General features: G+C 41.1%; 1 protein-coding gene across 5 annotated transcripts in view; it reads left to right on the forward strand.

The window, feature by feature from the left end:
• Positions 1-19,037, forward strand: part of KCNT2 (potassium sodium-activated channel subfamily T member 2) — a 222,334-nt gene that overhangs the window by 88,180 nt on the left and 115,117 nt on the right. For 3 of the 5 annotated variants that reach the window (XM_081914811.1, XM_081914810.1, XM_081914812.1), the window contains exons 3-8: positions 3,536-3,635; positions 10,131-10,187; positions 11,034-11,082; positions 14,988-15,047; positions 16,282-16,356; positions 18,256-18,339. In XM_081914811.1, coding sequence (XP_081770937.1) covers positions 3,536-3,635; positions 10,131-10,187; positions 11,034-11,082; positions 14,988-15,047; positions 16,282-16,356; positions 18,256-18,339 — 425 coding nt within the window. The remainder of the gene's footprint in view (positions 1-3,535; positions 3,636-10,130; positions 10,188-11,033; positions 11,083-14,987; positions 15,048-16,281; positions 16,357-18,255; positions 18,340-19,037) is intronic. The other 2 variants (XM_081914813.1, XM_081914814.1) reach the window with 1 other exon arrangement.

Consider the following 19,037-nt stretch of genomic DNA (forward strand, 5'->3'; position numbering starts at 1 on the left):
GTACCCTCAGTCCTTTTTTCCCCCTGGCGGTACTCAAGAGTATGCGGTATCGGCACCTTTTTTCCCTAGAAGAAAAACACTGGTTAAAGGTGTGTAACAACTTAATGGTGAGTACAGACACCCTTTTTCTAGAAGAAAAGGACTGAGTAGCCCTCAGCCTTAACATACATGCATTACCTATTCTAAGAAGAGTATTGTTGTTGTTTTCTCCACATGACCACTACTGCACCCCATTAATGGGAATTTATGGTTGTGACTGATACAACCTCATAGGGAGAAAATGGATAGTATTGGGGACATTAAATGTTTATTCTGAAACATTTTAAAAACACCACAGAAAGGTGTCAACTGCACAGATTACTAAAAATTCACAGTGTCATTAGCATTCATCAGCTGTCTTCAGCTGATGGCAATATTAACAGAGTAGGAAACATTTGTTGAAGAATGTCAAGGGGGAGATGAATTGGGAGGATAATACGCAAAAGAAATTGTCAGAGGCACTGGCCTGCCTGTCAGAGACAGGATTTGATATATCTCAGCAGGAGCTTCCTTCCCTTTCTGTGCAGTTCTTACTCACCACCACAAACACTGGTCTTCGCTCTGCCTTACTGTGGTCCCTTTCAAATCTCTAACCTTTAAGAACAGAAGCAGCTAGTCATTCATTCCTAGGAGTTGTTCCAATGGGCACCAATTCCAAAGGCCTCTTCATTCTTCAAGCCTTCAACGGACGCCAAAAAGACATTAGAATGCCAAAGGCTAAAGACCCAACTCCTGTCATTGCAGGGAACTGACCTCTTCCTAAGGGTGGTACAGTGGTACCTTGGTTGTTGAACAGCTTGGCTCCCGGACGCCGAAAACCTGGAAGTAAGTGTTCCGGTTTGGAAACTTTTTTGGAAGCTGGACTTCTGACATGGCTTCTGCAGCTTCCGATTGAGTGCAGGAGTTGTGCGGGAGTTGAACGGACTCCCAGAATGGTTTAAGTTTGACAACCAAGGTACCACTGTACTGTCGTAGTCTCATTGCTGAGCATCAACATGCAGAGCTCAGTGGAGTGGGAGATCAGCCAACCAGAAGAGTATCTGAGGTGTACTTGCCTGGAGGCAGACTCGGCATCCAAAGTTTGGTCCAGTCCTAGGGTCAGGCAAACAGCAATTCCATGTGGTCAGATGATCCAGGGGTCAGGGAATTCAGTGTTCATGGGGTCAAGGGTCCAGATGAGCAAGAAGCAGCAAGGTAAAGCCATGAATTGCAAGTGTTGTTACTAGCATCTGACTGCTGCTGGAAGTTCTGCTTAAGAAGGCTGAAGCCAGCTGGTTCTCACCAGCGCCTTCTCCTCTGAGTTCTTGAAGGCTGATGGGTGGAATCACTCTGCCTTCTCCCCCTTCAGGCTCCTGTTCAGCAAGCGCAGCTGACTCCTGGCCCATGACAGGTATCTGCAGGATGCCCTGTAGTAAGTGGTTGGGTGTATAGGGGATGAGACTCTCTCGTAGGTATCCTGGTCTCAAGCTGCATAGGGCTTTGTACAGCAAAACCAGCACCTTGATTTAGCCTGATGGCTAATTATTAAGCTGAAAGACGGTAATTGCACCAGGGCCATCTGTTCATTTTCATGGCAAACAATGTTTCAGAGGGTTTCAGGGTTATTGTTTTGGTTTGTACAACTCCATATCTGTTTATAGTCGGCACGGTTTAAATTGGATGTTCTCTGTATATAACTTGTATATACATTGGATGCTCTTCCTCTCTCTCTAACTTGAAAAAATACAAAATGCTTTCTTTGCTTCAGATGTACCCTATAATATAATTTGTGCATGATTCAGTGACCGACAGCTCTCTTAGTCCTGAGCAAATGAAAACTAACTTTCATCAAGAACAGATGAGCAAATCTGCTCTTGCAAACTTGCCACACCCCATGCTCTGGTGTTGTTTCACAGATAGGAAGGAAGCACTGTTTTCTGGCCAAGGGTGTTTTGTCTTAAATAATTAACATTTTCCCAACAATATTGTATTATTTTACTGTATTATTAGAATGTTGTATTATTTTACTGTTGTTAGCCGCTCTGAGCTCAGCTTTGGCTGGGGAGGGCGGGTTATAAATATATATATATATATTTAAAAATATTATTATTAAAGCTCTGAAGATATGAAATTGTACATTCAGCACCAGTTTTCAATTATCTGATTTTTAAGCGGTCTGTGAGCAGCTACAATTCTGAACAAATGTTGTTCAATATTTTATAGGCTTCCATATGCGTTTTCTGCACAAAAGTAATACTGGGAGGGGGTCTGTGTAGGATCCAAACATTTATTTATTTATTTATTTATTTATTTATTTATTTATTTATTGGGTTGTACTTTTGACCAGAATCCCTGATGTGGTTCCCAACACAAATGTAGCAGAAGAATTAATGACCCTACACTCAAGAAACAAAACAGTTGGCTGCCATCTGCTAGTATCTTTTCTCACTCCAGTCTCACTCCAGCGATCTCCCTCATGGGGCAATTGGGGTCAGGTGGTCCCATTGTGGGAATGGATAGTCCAGATGAAGTAGGAGCAGGCATGTGGAGATGTCTCTGCCTGCCAGCTTCTTCTCATTCCCTAACACAGGACAGTTGGTTTTACATGGCAATGGGGAGTGAGGAAAGAAGCCACCTTATCTAGAAGCAAATGCCTGCTCTGGTATCTTCAGCTGCTCCGTCCCACTGTTCGATTCTTTCTCTATTAGTGTTAAATATCTGTGAGTTGAGGGAGGAGACTCTCTACCAAAAATGTAACCAAAATAATGAGTAATCTTCTTTTTCTTTGGTGATTACTCGAAGCTGAGTAAGATTGTGTTCCATAAACAAGGTTTCAACAGTGGATTCGTAAGTGACTGTGAAGGCCGATTCTGGATCCACACATTCTTCCACAGTGGGGACACAGGTTTCCAGGCAGGAGTTGATCACGGTGAGGGTTTGCCAAGTGTCTTCCTCTTAGCATGTTTCTCCCTTTCACCCTGAGTTCAAGTGTCTTCAAAGCCCATGACACCTTTGGTAAGGCTGTGTTCTCCAATTGGAGTGCTCGCAGGCCAGTGTTTCTCAGTTGTTGGTGTTTATACTACATTTTTTAAAGATGTGCCGTGAGAGAGTCTTTAAACCTCTTTTGTTGACTACTGGCATTATGCTTACCATTTTTGAGTTTGGAATAGAGTCCTTGCTTTGGAAGACAATAATCAGGCGTCCACACAACATGACCAGTCCAATGAAATTGATGTTGAAGAATCATGGCTTCAACACTGGTGATCTTTGCTTCTTCCAGTACACTGGCATCAGTTCACCCGTCTTCCCAAGTGATGTGTAAAAATTTTCAGAGACACCGTTGATGGAATCTTTTGAGGAGTTGGAGATGGCGTTTATAAGTGGTCCGTGTTTCACAATAATTGAGTGTTCTCATCCCACCCCTGTTTAGGCCTTTCTCCCCACACACTTTACAGTGAGTATGGACTTATAAATTCCACAAAAACTTCACTTTGTTTCATTGTCTTTCTTATAACAGGCCTCCGGATACGCTTGTTCAATTTTTCACTCAAGCTGCTTAGCTGTTTGTTGTACATAGTACGAGTGCTCCTGGATGATCCATCTCAACAACACGGATGGTAATGTTTTCTTCTTTTATTTTCCTTTCAAAATGCTTCATAAACTGTTTCACTCAACAGTTTATGCTCCATAAATGGTTTCACTCATCGCTGAGCTTTAATTGTGCATCTGTAGCAGCCATAGGCATAGTTCAGCTATAGGCTGAACTGTATTATCTATAGGCATAGAATTTACTGTATGTGGGTGGGGGAGCAGAAAGCACAAGAATCTTAGAAAAAAAACCATCACCAACGTGTGGTGATGTGGATAAATTGCAGAGGGACGGCATATTTTAAGACCATTTATTGCATTGCCTGTCGTATGTCTCACAAGAACACTTGCAGCATTCTCAGCACAGGTAAAAGAGTTACAAACCTTTTAACAGAAGGGCTTTTCACATCTGGAATGTGTGCATTGTATTTAGGTCACTATTACTGGCCCTTATTAATTTTTACTAGCACGTTGTTTCAGATATGTGAGTGTTCCTGTAGAATTTCAACTGTGTGGTTTGAGCAAACCATATTCTGCCCAGTTCAGATAAAATTATGGTGTGAGCATGCAAGGGAAGGACGCAGGAGCACAGGGTATGATGATAGCTCATATATTGCCAAACCTTTTTTGAGCATTATGCCTGAACTAGTTCACTTCCCATGGCAGAATAGTAATGGCGCAGGCACAAGTCATTTAGCAATTCCAAGCTTGGCATTAATAAGACTGGACTTGCCAAAGCTCAGTAGGCTATTTTGATATGACTTTAACATGTGTAACTGTGAAGAAATTAAACTGTCTGAATGCTGTCTTTTTATTATTCTGTTCCTCTGAGTTCACATACAACTTCTTCTGTCTTAATATGCTGCTTCATAGAAGGGGAAGACCTTGTCTACAAAAATTGTCAGAGATCATTACATCTCATTGATTGCCTCTTATATTCTTGTTTCCTCTTTGGTTTTCCCTAACCATTTTCCTTGTGTCTTGCCTTCTTAAGAGCTTTCAAACATGCGGTCTTCCTTTTAATCATGTGCCATTTTAGATTATTGTTATTTTATTATTCCAATGTCTTTCTCCAGCCAGTTGCTCCAATGCATTCAGCGTGTCTCAGAATTTCTCCCCTTGCAGATTTTTCTGGAGGAGTTGTCCAAGAGATAAGAAAGTAGTATTTGCACATTGAAATTAGAAAGAACACAACAATTATTGAGGCTTCAGTGGAGCTGTGCCCCCCCCCCCCATGAAAGGCGAAATATAAATGGCAATACTGTGTGAGGGAGTACCTATTCTCTTTATTTCTGAAATTGGGACAAATTGGGAGTGAACGGTACTTCTTAAATCATGGTTTTCATTGAGCTGGCCACACAACCTGAGAGTGGTTTGGTTAGTGGCTAAAGCCTCAAAGGGCCATTTCTAAAAACAGAGAGTTTTAAGGTATGGCTTATAATACAAAACAAAGGTGGAAAACTCTAATTATTTTGAACAGGTAAGGTACTTTAGATGTGGCAAAAATAACTGCCTTTTTTCTTGGATGTTCCCCTCACCGCAATGTAAGTGCTAGTGTATTCAGCAAATTTTGTTTTTAATGCAGACAACAACAAAAAATGTTTTTTTAACAGCTTTTATGAAAGACATGCTCAATCATACATTATACAAGCATATATCAACAGAAAGACTGTAGCTCAGCGTTAGAGCATCTATTTGGACACAGAACATCTCAAGTTTAATTTTTGGCATCTCCCAATAGGACTGGAAAAGACTTTTTGTCCTGGAAAACCACTGTAGTCTGTGTAGTCAATGAAAAATTAGATGGACCCAATGTTCTTACTTGGTATAGGGCATCTTCCTATGTTCGTGTTACTCAAAGATTGTCAAAGTACTGGCTTTCTGTATGTCATGTCACTGTGGCTTTTAAAATAGCATGGCATGATATTTTTGGATAGGCTTACTCACCATCAGTCTGGCTAGGGTGATACTTCAAAAGAATTTTGAGGTGATTTTTTTTTCATAGGAGCCCCGAATTTTCTTGGGATTATTATTTTCAGCAGCATCTAATGGTACTTTCCTCTCCTCTCCTCTCTATTACCCATTTGGGGTAATATAGAGACCAATTTGAAATATTCTGATATAAGTTGTTTCAAAATACATGCAATTATTTTAATGGAGTAGGCAATTTAAACAAATGATTCCTTGCATAAATTCCCCCAAATGGTTGCATTCCTGAGGAACGTGCCTACGGAGGCTGTTGGTGCTGTTCATTTTAAATAGCTGGCATATAAACCGAGCACTGTATAATCTAATTATAGCCACACACAAAAATTGTTCAAAAACTGACACTTAGTTTCATATTAAATCCCCCCCCCTTTTTTTGGTTAGGAATAGCAAAAATTTAGTCATGTTGGCAGGAGGAATGGAGATTCCTGCAAATTACTAGGCATGCGTGGGTGTCCCCGTTCTGTGTCTGTTATTGTTCCCATGGACTGATTGTGCCTCATCTTCCAGCTCAACTTGGAGAATTTATCATATTAATTTCAGAACCAGCCCATGTGCAGTTTGTCGCAGTTTTCAGTTCATGTCCTCTCTCTCCCCCCTCCTTCTTACAGGCTACTGATATGCACAAATACATATCAGGGTTAGTGCTCAAATCACAGAAGCAAAACGATGCTGACCACATGAATGTTTCTCTTTGTGTGGGGTGTTTGTGTGCAATGGCAGTCTCAGAGGGGGAAAGGAAAGGCATGGGCTGCAAAGTCTGACAAATGGCAAAATTCAGTTGTCTGAAATGGCAAAAGTTATAGATTTTGTTTATTTATTTGCACAGCAGTTTGATAACTGATCTATGCAGCTCCACAACCAAGATCAAGCAATTTAGCCTTCCACATTCTGGAGAGAAATTCTGAGGAATAAAAATCCCTAAAAATGACGACAAATTACATCTCAGGGAAAAAAAGATGTTGGTTTTTTTGATAGATAGATAATACTTTATTCGGCTATAAGCCCACAAGGTGAAACCAATGTTGGTTTTTAAAGGTGCCCTTTAACTCTAAGTAGAGGACAGAAAATACAAGGCAGAGGGTTTGGGGTGTTTTTGTTTTTGCAACAATACTGTCCAAACAGATATTGATACCAATATAAGAGAGATAAATATAATGAGGCTGAGAAAAATAAGAATAGACTTCTGAAAATTCAGGTGGCTATTACATTGTTGAGTTTGTTACTTCCATTTTCCATTGAGCGTCCCTTTCTATGCGTTTGTTATCCAACGCCAGCAGGGTAGCCTTTAAATTAGAGGGTTAAATTCTTGAATAGCTGCCTATGTTCTAAAGCAATCCTAAACATGGAATTATTATTATTATTATTATTATTATTATTATTATTATTATTATTACTACCCCAACCACTCTGGGCAGTTTCCAAAAAAATATTAAAATACTGTAATACAGCAAACATTAAAAGCTTCCCTAAACAGGGCTGCCTTCAGATGTCTTCTAAAAGTCTGGTAGTTGTTATTCTCTTTGACATCTGGTGGGAGGGCGTTCCACAGGGAGGGTGCCACTACTGAGAAGGCCCTCTCTCTGGTTCCCTGTAACTTGGCTTCTCGCAGTGAGGGAACCGCCAGAAGGCCCTCGGTGCTGGACCTCAGTGTCCGGGTAGAAAGATGGGGGTGGAGACGCTCCTTCAGATATTCTGGACCGAGGCCGGAATGGGTTCTATAGCAAGCCAGGATAGAAGAGGGGCAGGCAGGGCTTTTGGTTTTTAGCTGCACCAGCTCCCAGTCATATCAGGACTACAGTGGTACCTCGGGTTACATACGCTTCAGGTTACATACGCTTCAGGTTACAGACTCCGCTAACGCAGAAATAGTACCTCAGGTTAAGAACTTTGCTTCAGGATGAGAACAGAAATTGTGCTCTGGTGGCGCGGCAGCAGCAGGAGGCCCCATTAGCTAAAGTGGTGCTTCAGGTTAAGAACAGTTTCAGGTTAAGTACGGACCTCTGGAACGAATTAAGTACTTAACCCGAGGTACCACTGTATATTGAGGGAAATGGCTTTGGATGCTGGATCTCTGCACTGCCTGTATAGCAACCCAGTTTTGAGACCTTATGGTGGCAAGCACCACTGGCTTTTCAATGCAGACCACCACACTTTCTGCAGCATCTTATCGCCATTCTACATTGCGGATCAGGGTCTGCAAATCCTCTTTCAGTGATGAAAATTGATGAAAGTGTCCTGTGTTAATCTAAAAGGGCAGCAGTTCATTTCTTTGGGGTGAGTGTTCATGGGCAACAAGTTCTTTCATCAGGTTTATGAAGCGGACATGAAAATGATGGACGCATACATAAGAACACCCGGCGTGGGAGGCAGGTTTATTTCAAAAGCGGAAATAAGAAAATGATTGTTTCATACAATTAATTCAGTTGAAGGAAGCAGGATTCAGTGAGAAGGCATCAATGAGTCAGTCCATAGAGGAAGGCGGTTCCTTTGCAGCTTAATTTCCAGGACATCTCAGGACATAGAATATAATTGTTTTTGGGTGGTATTCAGCTAAAGCTTACTCAGACTGATTGAAATAAATGAACCTAACTCAGTCATGTTCCTTAATATCAATCGTGTCTACTCTAAATAAAACTTGGTTGAATACCACCCTGTATTATTATTACAGCATTAAGTATATATATTATCATATTATTAATAGCATAAAAATACACATATTTTTCTAAGTGCAATATTTATTATACTTATCATTATTATTTGTTCACTACAGAAGCACCCTGACTTAAGAGTCAAAAGACAGAGTAATAAAAAAATGCAACAAAATCATTATAATGAGTGATAAACAGCAAAAAAAATCATACGCAGAAAACATTTCCTCAATAAGTAGCAAGAGCGTTTATCACAATCTGTCAAATGTATGGGAGAAGAGATACGTTTTTTTACCTGGCTTTGCTACATGAAGTAAATGCTCATGTAAGATGTAACTCCAGTAAAATCTACCTCCGGCTTAAATGAGGCCCATATTATAAATGTTACTCATTACAGTGGTACCTTAGTTTACAACCATAACCCGTTCCGGAGGTCCATTTGCAAACCAAAACAGGTTGTAACCCAAGGCGCACTTTCACCAATGGGGCCTCCCCCCCAAAATTGTTCGTAATCCCATAAAAATGTGTTGTCATCCAAAAGAAAAGGTTGCAAACCGGGACACGCACTTCTGGGTTTGCGTGTTTCTAATCCAAAACATATGCAAACCAAGACGTATGCAAACCAAGGTACCACTGTATTGTTACATGTTGTGTTAAGTCTTACACAATTGTTTGGCCAAACAGAGGAAGTCCTCTAAATTTGGAGAGGCTTTTCTCATTCAGCATTCTTCCGCCCCATTGGAAAAAAGCTCTTATGTCAAGGGAAGAGAACATTTCATCTGGGAGAGAGGCACATTTGAATCCAACCCATTATTTTGTCTTAGAGATATGTTCTGGAACATTTCCTACTTTTAATAGCATCACTAACTGTGGGGAGATGCAAAATGCTGTATAACAGTGCTAAACATTCCCAATCACTGGGAATCTTATTTAGTTACCCGTTTGAGTTACGATATTTCAGTAGGTGTTGGCCATGCATGTTCATCTTCACAAATGTGAAGATAGAAACTTACCGAACCTCAAGAAGGACTGCTGAGAGTCTCAGGAAGTTGATTATTTTTGGTGGCCAATGCCATATTTTGCTTTTCTGTGGAATCATAGCATACACAATAACGGCACACTTTGAATGTTATGAGCTGGGAACAAGCTGGAAACAAGAAACATCCTTCCTCTGGCACCCCACCACAAGGATGAATTTGGAAACTTTCACTTCTAGTTTAGATTAATTGCAGCTTGTTGTGTGGTCCTAACCAAAAAGCTAGTTCATCTTAACTGTGCGTTGTTTGGAACAGGCAAAAATCAAAGCCATGGGATTACAAGGGTGCTTTGATTCGAAAACATGGTTAGCATTAACCATAGTTTAGGGTTCAGCCAACATGCTATTTGGAACTGGAAGTGAAACTTTTTGATATGAGCACTCTAGCATTGGCAGACAGGGCGAGCATGGAAGCCCAAATCTTGGTATAGCTAATTCTCATCACACTAAACTATGGTTTTGCATGTTGTCTTGACTATATGTTGTCTTGACTATATGTATTAAATATCCCAAGTTTAACTTTCTAATGCCTTATTCTTTTTTCTGATACCTTGTTTATTCTATCAATAAACGCTCCCCATCCTTAGTTGCCGTTCTTTTCCTGCATTTATGCTTAGTATCACTCCTTCTTCTCATATTTAACCTCTTTCCTTTCTCAGACAAGACATTATAGCATCTGTCCTGCATGCTATTTCACAACCATTTTTTAAAAAGTATTGTTACAGCTAGCTAATTATCTTGTCTGCCTTTCCTCTTCCTCTCCCTCCCCCTCTCCCCCTTAATACCATTTTTGTTGTGCAATTACACCGTTATCTAAACGAAAATGGATTTTATATTTGGATGCCTGGTAGCAAGGAATTAATTTGGGGATGTTCCAGTCAGAACAACACTTCCAGCAAGATAGATTGGTAAGTTTAAGGTTGCATTTACAAGAACAGTAATATGTTTTGAGCTAAGATACAATAATGCACTTTTCTTAAAGAATACACATATTGGTGTAAACAGGAACTGTGCTTCCGCAAGATGGATAGTTAGTTAGAAATCGTTATGCTGGGGAAAATTGGTCAGGAACATGAACCATTGGAAATTTGAATCCAGAAACCCCCACGATTCATCGCAAACATGTATTTGGCACAAGCAAATCACCTTAGATCGTATGAGAGCTCAGCGAGTCTACAGCTGTGTTAGAATTAAACTACGCTCCCCCAGGTTTTGCCATTTGAAGCAATAACAACAGGTTTTTAAAGGTATGTTTTTAATGGTTCACTGTAGTTTGAAATGGATAGTGAAGCCTTTGGAGAGTTTACTTCTTTGGGCTATTTCATTAATGAGTAAGTATTATTGATTCATCTATAAAAAATATTGCATGATAACTGCTGGATGCTTTTTTTCCAAGTCCTCTTCAACAGTACACTGGAAGTGCAATTAATCTTTCTTATTCCACTTCGATTATTTGAAAAAAAAAGGAGAGACAATCCAATTTTTAGACTATTATTATTCTGCACATTGAAAATTTATTAAAATCGAAGTTCAGCAACATCTGGAGGTCCAAAGATGCCTGATAACTGGACTAGGGCTTGTCAGTCAGTTCCTTGGCTGTAGGTTTCTAGTGTTTGTTACAATATGAATTAAAACATTTATAGGGCATAGGGGGTGTAATTGTGTGTGTGTGTGTGGGGGGGTAGTTTTCTTTCCTATGGCTTATCTGAGCCTGACGTTGGAGATGTATTCATTTTGTTACTGTAATTTAACAGGTCGCTTATCTTTTGGGTGAACAGAAGCTTACCTTTATGGGGATTACAGGTAATATATGGCTTACGTTTTATACAGCTCATTCAGATGTTGCTTAGTAATATTATCCCGGGGTATGTGTGTGTCAGGAATCATGGGTACTTAAAGGAAACAACATAGAATGCTATTCAGTTAGCAAACCAAGGGATGTGTAGGAAAGTTACATTCAGAGAGCCAGGCCTAATCTAAATTTCTTATAATGATTGAGATTACAATGGTTCTTACTTCTGAGTAGACAGGCAAAGGATCCCTCTGTGAAACTGGTGTTCAAAGATCCCTATGCGCAGTCAGAGCATTTCCAGTGAAAGGATAAAGGTCGACAATTTTATTTCTAATCAAAGTCCTTTGCACCATGCACCGTCCTGGTCAAAACATGTAGCATGCAGCCCTCTGGAACTCAACCAAAGTTCTGGCCATGTTTTTCTGTCCACCTAAGCTGGGCATGAAGTTGCAGCTGAAAAGCTGCTAGCCTCAAAGAAAGTGTCTTGTATAGATCAGGTTTTGAAATGGAGTGCTGCTTTTTTTCTGAGGAATGTACCTGCCTATCCAGTACACAAAAGGGAATATGAACTGTGCAAGAGCTATTGAAGCAGTAGTATAGATTACAAGACACTAGTTTATAGTTGGGCTGTGTAAATTGCTGTCGGCTTTCAGTGTTCCATTTAAGAGATACATTTTCACTTAGTTCTGAAAGCTTGTAATAAACTGGACACTGTGTGACATTGTTGGTTTTTTTAAAAAAAAGAAAGAAAAAAATTCTTTCTTTCTTTCTTTTTGAATATAGGCTGTTGGGCAGAATATTATCATCTCATTAGTTAGGGGTTTTCTCAGTCTTGCTAATCATGAGCCTAATCTACTATTATTATTTTCCTACGCACCTTTGAAATGATTGGGAGCTGGGCACCAATACAATGGCCTTCAGGTGAAAGGACAATTTCTTTGGGGGTTTTTTAGGTGGAAACCATCATATGCAATGTTTAATATGGCTTACACTGTATTGTGCAATAATGGTGTTCCACCTCCATGCTCCATCACTGCCTGTTGATGGTGGGGGCATGAAACACAAAATTAATGTAATGACAGGTATTAGATATTGGATATTACAGAGGGAGAGATGGGAATGAGATGTTGGATTGATCTTTCTGATAACATTCTCTTCCTCCTGCCCAGGAGACCCTGTCTGGTTCATGTGTACGCGCACACGTACATACACATTTTGATTTTTGTGTATGTGTTACGGGTGTGGAAATGTGTAATCATGCAACACAACATCCCTTTAGACAGGCGTTAAGAACAAAAATAATAGCTTTTTCTGATCTGCCTTTTATTGTTTATTAAATTTGCATGTTTCGGAGTTGCTGCTTTGCAATATTTTCCATTAAAATTACTTCTACCTTGTAATTTTTAAAAATAGATTGTTAGTCATTCCTGGATACAAGCAATTATTTCCTAATCGATTAGGCTTATGTGGGTCCTGAAACCAGAATTTTGTTTACCTGTTGTTTCCAAACGTTTGGAAATTTTTGATTGCTAAGGCTGAATAATGCAGGTTTTTTATTGTTTTCCTTCATCATTTAGTATAAGTTTATTGTTGTTCTAGTCTTTCATTCTCTTGTTTCTCATCATTTCATACATATGGGATTTAGATCATCCAGCTCAACAGCAGTTCATATAATCCATATACTTCTGGGAGTCTTTGCAAGCAAGTTAAGGCTGAACAGTTCAGTCCAGATGTCTATCATTACTTTTATTTAGCTTTTAAATAGTGAGACGAACCCATTTTTAACAGTTAGGTATGCACCATTAATTTAACACAGCACAATCAATTAGCTGAAGTAACATGTCCTAGTGATATCTGTGAGACTAGGAGTGCGGGGCAGGGAACCTTACATTTGGCTCAAGTCTAATGAATGTAGGATATTTATTCATCATAAAATCTGGTTGGGGTTCTGTTGACCTCTTCATCCCACCCATGTTGAAATTATATATGGGGGTGAGTTGCCAAGTTGCATAAGCTAGCCTGCTCCTTGTGGTGATGCACAAAGAGCCACACCCCTGCTGTGGTCTAAACCACTGAGCCTCTTGAGCTTGCCAATCAGAAGATCGGCGGTTTGAATCCCTGCGATGGGATGAGCTCCCGTTGCTCTGTCCCTGCTCCTGCCAACCTAGCAGTTCAAAAGCATGCCAGTGCAGGTAGATAAATAGGTACCGCTGCGGCGGGAAGGTAAATGGTGTTTCCGTGTGCTCTGGTTTCCATCACGGTGTCCCATTGCACCAGAAGTGGTTTAGTCCTGCTGGCCACATGACCTGGAAAGCTGTCTGTGGACAAACAGCGGCTCCCTCTGCCTGAAAGCAAGATGAGCGCCACAACCCCATAGGCGCCTTTGACTGGACATAACCATCCAGGGATCCTTTCCCTTTCCCTTTCCTTTGCATGCATTCTTAGATACATAGCTAGAGCTCTCCCACACAAGGAAGAGTATCATACTTGTGTCAGGATCCCCTAACAAATGGACCAACTTTATCCATGCACAGTCCTGGGATGCCCATGAGATGTGCTTGCCTAAGCCTAGGACTGTTCCTTCTTCACCTCCTTCCCATTATTAGCAGCTGCCTATGCCAGGTTCACAGAAGATAGGTGCCCTTTTCTTGGGCAGCAGAGCAATAACTATGCCTCTCTGAGCTCTGGCCATACAAAGCAGTGGAACTGGAGCCTATTTTCCACCCATGAAATTTGAAAGTCAGGGAGATTAGAATTCTCTGTCCTGAAGATGAAACATTTCTTTCTGCCAAATCACTGGGTCCTGGCAGCATATGATTCACTTCAACCAGCACTGATTTGGTGGCATCTGAACATTTTTCGGATGCTGCTGTTATTTTTATACGTTGACAACTCCTAATCTCTGTGCTGAATCTGATTATGCAATTGTTCAGGATGTTGGGTTTTCATTAGTAAGGGACATTCGTTTAAAATTAGAAATTCTCATGCTAATCTTATTCCAGACTTGGTGAGGATATGTTTCTACAAATGCCAGTCCACAGAATATCCTGTATTTATTGAGTGCATGCTGTTATTTTAGGCCACTGAGTTCTTTTTCTAGCTGTTTTGAAGTTAGTCTGAGATGACTGAGGCAAATTCATCTGAAAAACATTGTGTTTTGAGAAGATGAAACGAACCTTCACAAGTCTTGAGTGTGAGGGCTTAAACTTGTTTCTGATATGTTTTTAAGTTTTGAACTGGCTAAAACTTTTTTTTTAAGTGCAATTCTAGAAAAGCTGTCAATGACTTAAGCAACAGATACTGGTTTTTTGAAGCCTCCTGAAACTAATGATGCGAGGAATAGTTTCTTGTAGTCATGTTTTTCCCATAGAGCTTAGTGGTGCATCGCGCCAGGGCACCGGCCTCTCAGGGGCGCCCCAGCAAGTGGGGGAGCTGCGCAGCTTTGCCAGCGGCCTCACCTTTCCCTACATGCCTGCCAGCTGTGCCCCGCCAACTATAAGGCTGGCAGCCATGCAGCTTCCCTCCCAAGTCTCTACGGGGATCGTTCTCCTCCCGAAGAGGCATGGGAAGGGTGCAACTTCACTCCTAATCTTCTGCAGAGATTGCTTTCCCGCAGTGGCATGGGGGAGAATTGCGCTTCCCCCAGGTGGCTGGCAGTGCGCAGCTACGGCCATCCCAACACTGTCCGTGGTAATTTGGGGGCGCTAGGTAGATATTTGCACCCCAGCACCACATCTGCTAAAGACGGCCCTGACAGGTCCAGCTCAAGAGATCAAAGGCTTTATTGAAAGTTTACAAGATAGCTACTTTTCCCACAAATCAGCTAGTTTTGGTTTACCCGATGTACACATATTGAAAGTTTGCCTAATCCTCGGGTATTATTGCACAAGATTTCATGTGTGTCTCACTTCTCCAGGTGTCAGTGGCTTTGATAAGTCTGTTGGAAACAACGCTCCTGAGCTATCTCAGCTATAAAGTAAGTATTTATGGCTACATTCTTTCATATCTATAGGAACCTGGGGTTTTCCAGATGGCCTAGGATCCCAACCCCCATTATCCTCAGCCAACATATCTGCAGGTCAGGGGTGACGATGGGCATCGTGTAGCACCAACCATACCATTAGACAGAATGAGGTAGTTGCCCTTGACAATAGATGCTAGGGGAAAGCAGGGACAGCGCCCCTACTTTTTGAGCCCCCCCCAAATTATTGGCATCTGTTGGAGATCAGAGTTATGTATGTCTGCCACAGGTCCTACACTAGTCAATCAGATGTACTCAGAAAGGGTGAGGTGCCATCTTGTTTCTTGCTTCAGGCAACAAAATGTGTTAGGCTGGCCGTGAAAGTAAGCCACTTTCCTATGGGACAGTTCTGTTTCTGTCCGTTAAAGCAAATGAGTTTGCAAACAGGTTTTATTAGTTGCGTTTAAAGCAGGGGTCAGCAAACGTTTTCAGCAGGGGGCCGGTCCACTGTCCCTCAGACCTTGTGGGGGGCTGGACTATATTTGGGTGTGTGTGAACGAATTCCTATGCCCCACAAATAACCCAGAGATGGATTTTAAATAAAAGGACACATTCTACTCATGTAAAAACATGCTGATTCCCGGACCGTCCGCAGGCCAGATTTAGAAGGCAATTAGGCCAGATCCAGCCCCCGGGCCTTAGTTTGCCTGCCCATGGTTTAAAGGTTGTTAAAAGCAGTGTTGTTTCAAAGGTTCCAGCTCCTTGTGGATTTTTAAAGGAGTGCTAGGGGGTGTCCCTTAACATTGAGAGAAAGCTCCTGTGTGTTGTGGAACTTTAGCCAATGCCCCAAGTGTTTTTGTTTAGAGAGTTCCATTCCTAACTTCCTAATAGTAATTACCCATTCCTGATTCACCAGCTGGAAATTGTTAATATGCTTCTAAATAAAGATAATTAATTTCTGTTTGTTTAAATCTGTAGCATGAAAGAAAAAGTAGGAGATTTGCTTTGTATTTGTTTTTAAAAATGAGGTTCATTGCAAATATTGATGAGCCTGTCTAGCATTAGACACAATCTGGTAGTTTTTTCAGTTAACCCCCCCCCCCCATGTGGAATGCATTTGCATAATTTTGTAGTATGTCACTCGCTGCATGCATCACTCTGTGTGTCACTGCATACCCCGCGTTGTCACTGTGCAAAATGTTAACGGTTGATAGTGCTGTGTTTTTGTTTTTGCCTTCATTTTTACAAGGGAAACCTATGGGAACAAGTTGTGCGGATGCCTTTCCTGTTGGAAATTATTAATGCCATCCCTTTCATAATTACAGTAAGTCTCATCCATTTAACACACAATCTGGGTTAAGTGTGAAGTTATTTTAAAGCAGTACAAATTCTAGAATTCAGGCTGAATGCACGAACCTGTAATTATTTCCCTTAAAGCTACAAGCTTCAATTAGTTGAATCTACTCACAGTTTGATTGATTAATTGGTAGGCCTAATTTGAGTTGGTTGAAGCAAATTTTAATTAGTGGGGGAAATAATTTATTTTTGAGGCTATTTTCAATCTGATATAATTTTCCTCTTCTTTCTTCATTATTAAACATTTGGGTTCCCCCACCTCACAGCAACTTGTGCTTATTACATTGTTAATTTGGTTTGTAAGTTTTTAGCCTACTTTTGCTTTTTTGAAATGTAATAATTGTTCAGCACCTAGAGTCAAAGGGGAATTATAAATATTGGGCAGGATTCACCTCAGCAGAAGCTTCGTGCAAGGACTTCTGCTTGCACAACAATGCTTTTCCCTCTGCACCTGCCTAAATTGGTTTGGGGGAAGGGGCTGCAGAAACCTCAGATAGCAGGAGGGGAGAGGAGAGGGGGTGGGTATCATTCCATCTGGCAAAATGAGATTCTTCTTCAGGTGGAATGTTTGTAATAGTGCAACATTGAATCCCACCCTATATTTCTCACATCTGTTACTATCTATTAAAAAACCCCATACAGTGGACGCCCGAGTTGCGAACGTGATCCGTGCGGGAGGCATGTTCGCAACCCGCAACCCGCGCGTCTGCGCACCCGTGGGTCGCGATTCAGTGCTTCTGCACATGCGCCAAAACCCGGAAGTAACCATTCTGGTAACTTCTGGGTTCGGCACATTGCACAACTCGAAATCGCACAACCCGAAGCATTTATAACCTGAGGTATGAGGTATATTGAAGTTTCGTTACTATGTTCTCAAATCAGTTTAACTGATTGATTGCATAAAGCAGAGGTTTTCAACCTTTTGGAGCCCACTGCTCCCTTGACCAAAGACATTCTCTTTGCGGCACCCCTGTGGGGCTAAGGAGCCCAGTTATGGCACCCCTTGCCTACGCAGCTGGCAGCCCCTCACCCCTTTTCCAACACTTTCCCCTTGTGGAGTGTTCCCTCAGCCTCCTCCCCTCTCCTTGAGAGTCCTCCGGACAGCAGCTGCTGTGCCCCTGGTCTCTGAGCTGCCCTTCCTGCCCCCAAAAGAGGTGTCTCCTCACACTGCCCCACAGAGGCCTGGGAAGCAACCCCTGGCCAGCCCTAGGGGCACTATTACCTGGGGAGCTGGTAGCAACAAATAGTCATGCAATCATTCGGGAAGCAAAGACTCAAGAGGCCAACAGAGGCAGGAGGGAAGGAAAGAGGGTTTGTCTTAAAAAGCTCAGCAATTTAGGGGGTTTCCTATTAAAAAAAAAAAGCTAAATAATTTTTGTGGTGTCCTGGTTTTTACTTTTTCAAATATGGCAACCCTAAGAGAGGGACAGAGGCCGGTGTTGCCTGCGGCAACCCTGACCATCATTCAAGGCACCCCAGGGTGCCATGGCACACTGGTTGAAAACCACTCGCATAAAGGGAAGTTATTTAAATGGTTCACAAATGGTTATAAAGCATTTGTGCACACATCTCAGTTCACAAATGGTTATAAAGCATTTGTGCACACATCTAGTTTGGCCCAAAAGCTTCCTGGTAAATGTGCTTAGTAGGATTCCATCTCTCTCCCCCCCCCCCCCGCAAGGGTGAAAAGAGAGTAGAACAAATATCTCGAAAGTTATCCCTGCTGAGGTATATTCTTAATTGTGGCATTGCAATAAGGCTTGAAATTAGATCTTTTAAAATGAAACTACCGTTTCTGTGCATTCAGTGCAGTTTTACTGGCCAAGTTAGCTGAATACATTTAATGTCTTTCTGCATTCTCCTTCAGATTTTCTGCCCTGCATTAAGAAACTTATTCATCCCAGTGTTTTTAAATTGCTGGCTTGCCAAACATGCGTTGGAGAATATGATTGTAAGTATAACAAAGGACTTCTTTAAGAAAAATGACAACAAAACTCTGTACTTTTATCTGTACAAATCACAAACCTAGATCAGTAGTCTGCTTAAGCCGCAACACCTAAATTTCAGCCTGTGGAGTGCCACTGAAAATGGATGGGAGTAATTTGGATTAAATCCAAATACATCAGGTTAATTGGTTTTTGAATTTCCATTCAAACGCTGAAGTAGTTTTATTGTTGGAATTTTCAGCCTTCTGTTTTACCTCCCTGTGGTTTACTTAGATTCACTTCTCAGGAAAACAAGTGCCTTGCCTATGTTTATAATAAAACTATTGGTCCAGCATTAATCCCTTTGCCTTGTTGGTTATTTTTTTTCTGGCTCCAAACTGTTGGAGCTGATGGTTTCTTGAGAAAATACCAATTATATTTGGCTCCTAATCCGTGCTTAGCACACTTTCTTGTTGGTTGCCAGTCCAAAAACATAATCCTTTACGTGTATACTCAGATGTAAGTCCCGTTGAGTTCAGTGAGTGTGTACAGGATTGGAGCCGAAGTTGGTATTTCAAAAGACTTTTAATCTGATTATTGGTTTCTTTTAATTTAGACTGGTTGGTTTTACAGTAATTTATTATATCAGTTTTGCATTTTAGAGCGATTGTTCTACTGATTGGGAGCTTTATTTTAAAAAAGGGTATGCTGTTTTTTGCTGTAT

Source organism: Podarcis melisellensis, assembly GCF_964234715.1.
Source record: "Podarcis melisellensis genome assembly, chromosome: 6".
Classification (NCBI taxonomy): Eukaryota; Metazoa; Chordata; class Lepidosauria; order Squamata; family Lacertidae; genus Podarcis; species Podarcis melisellensis.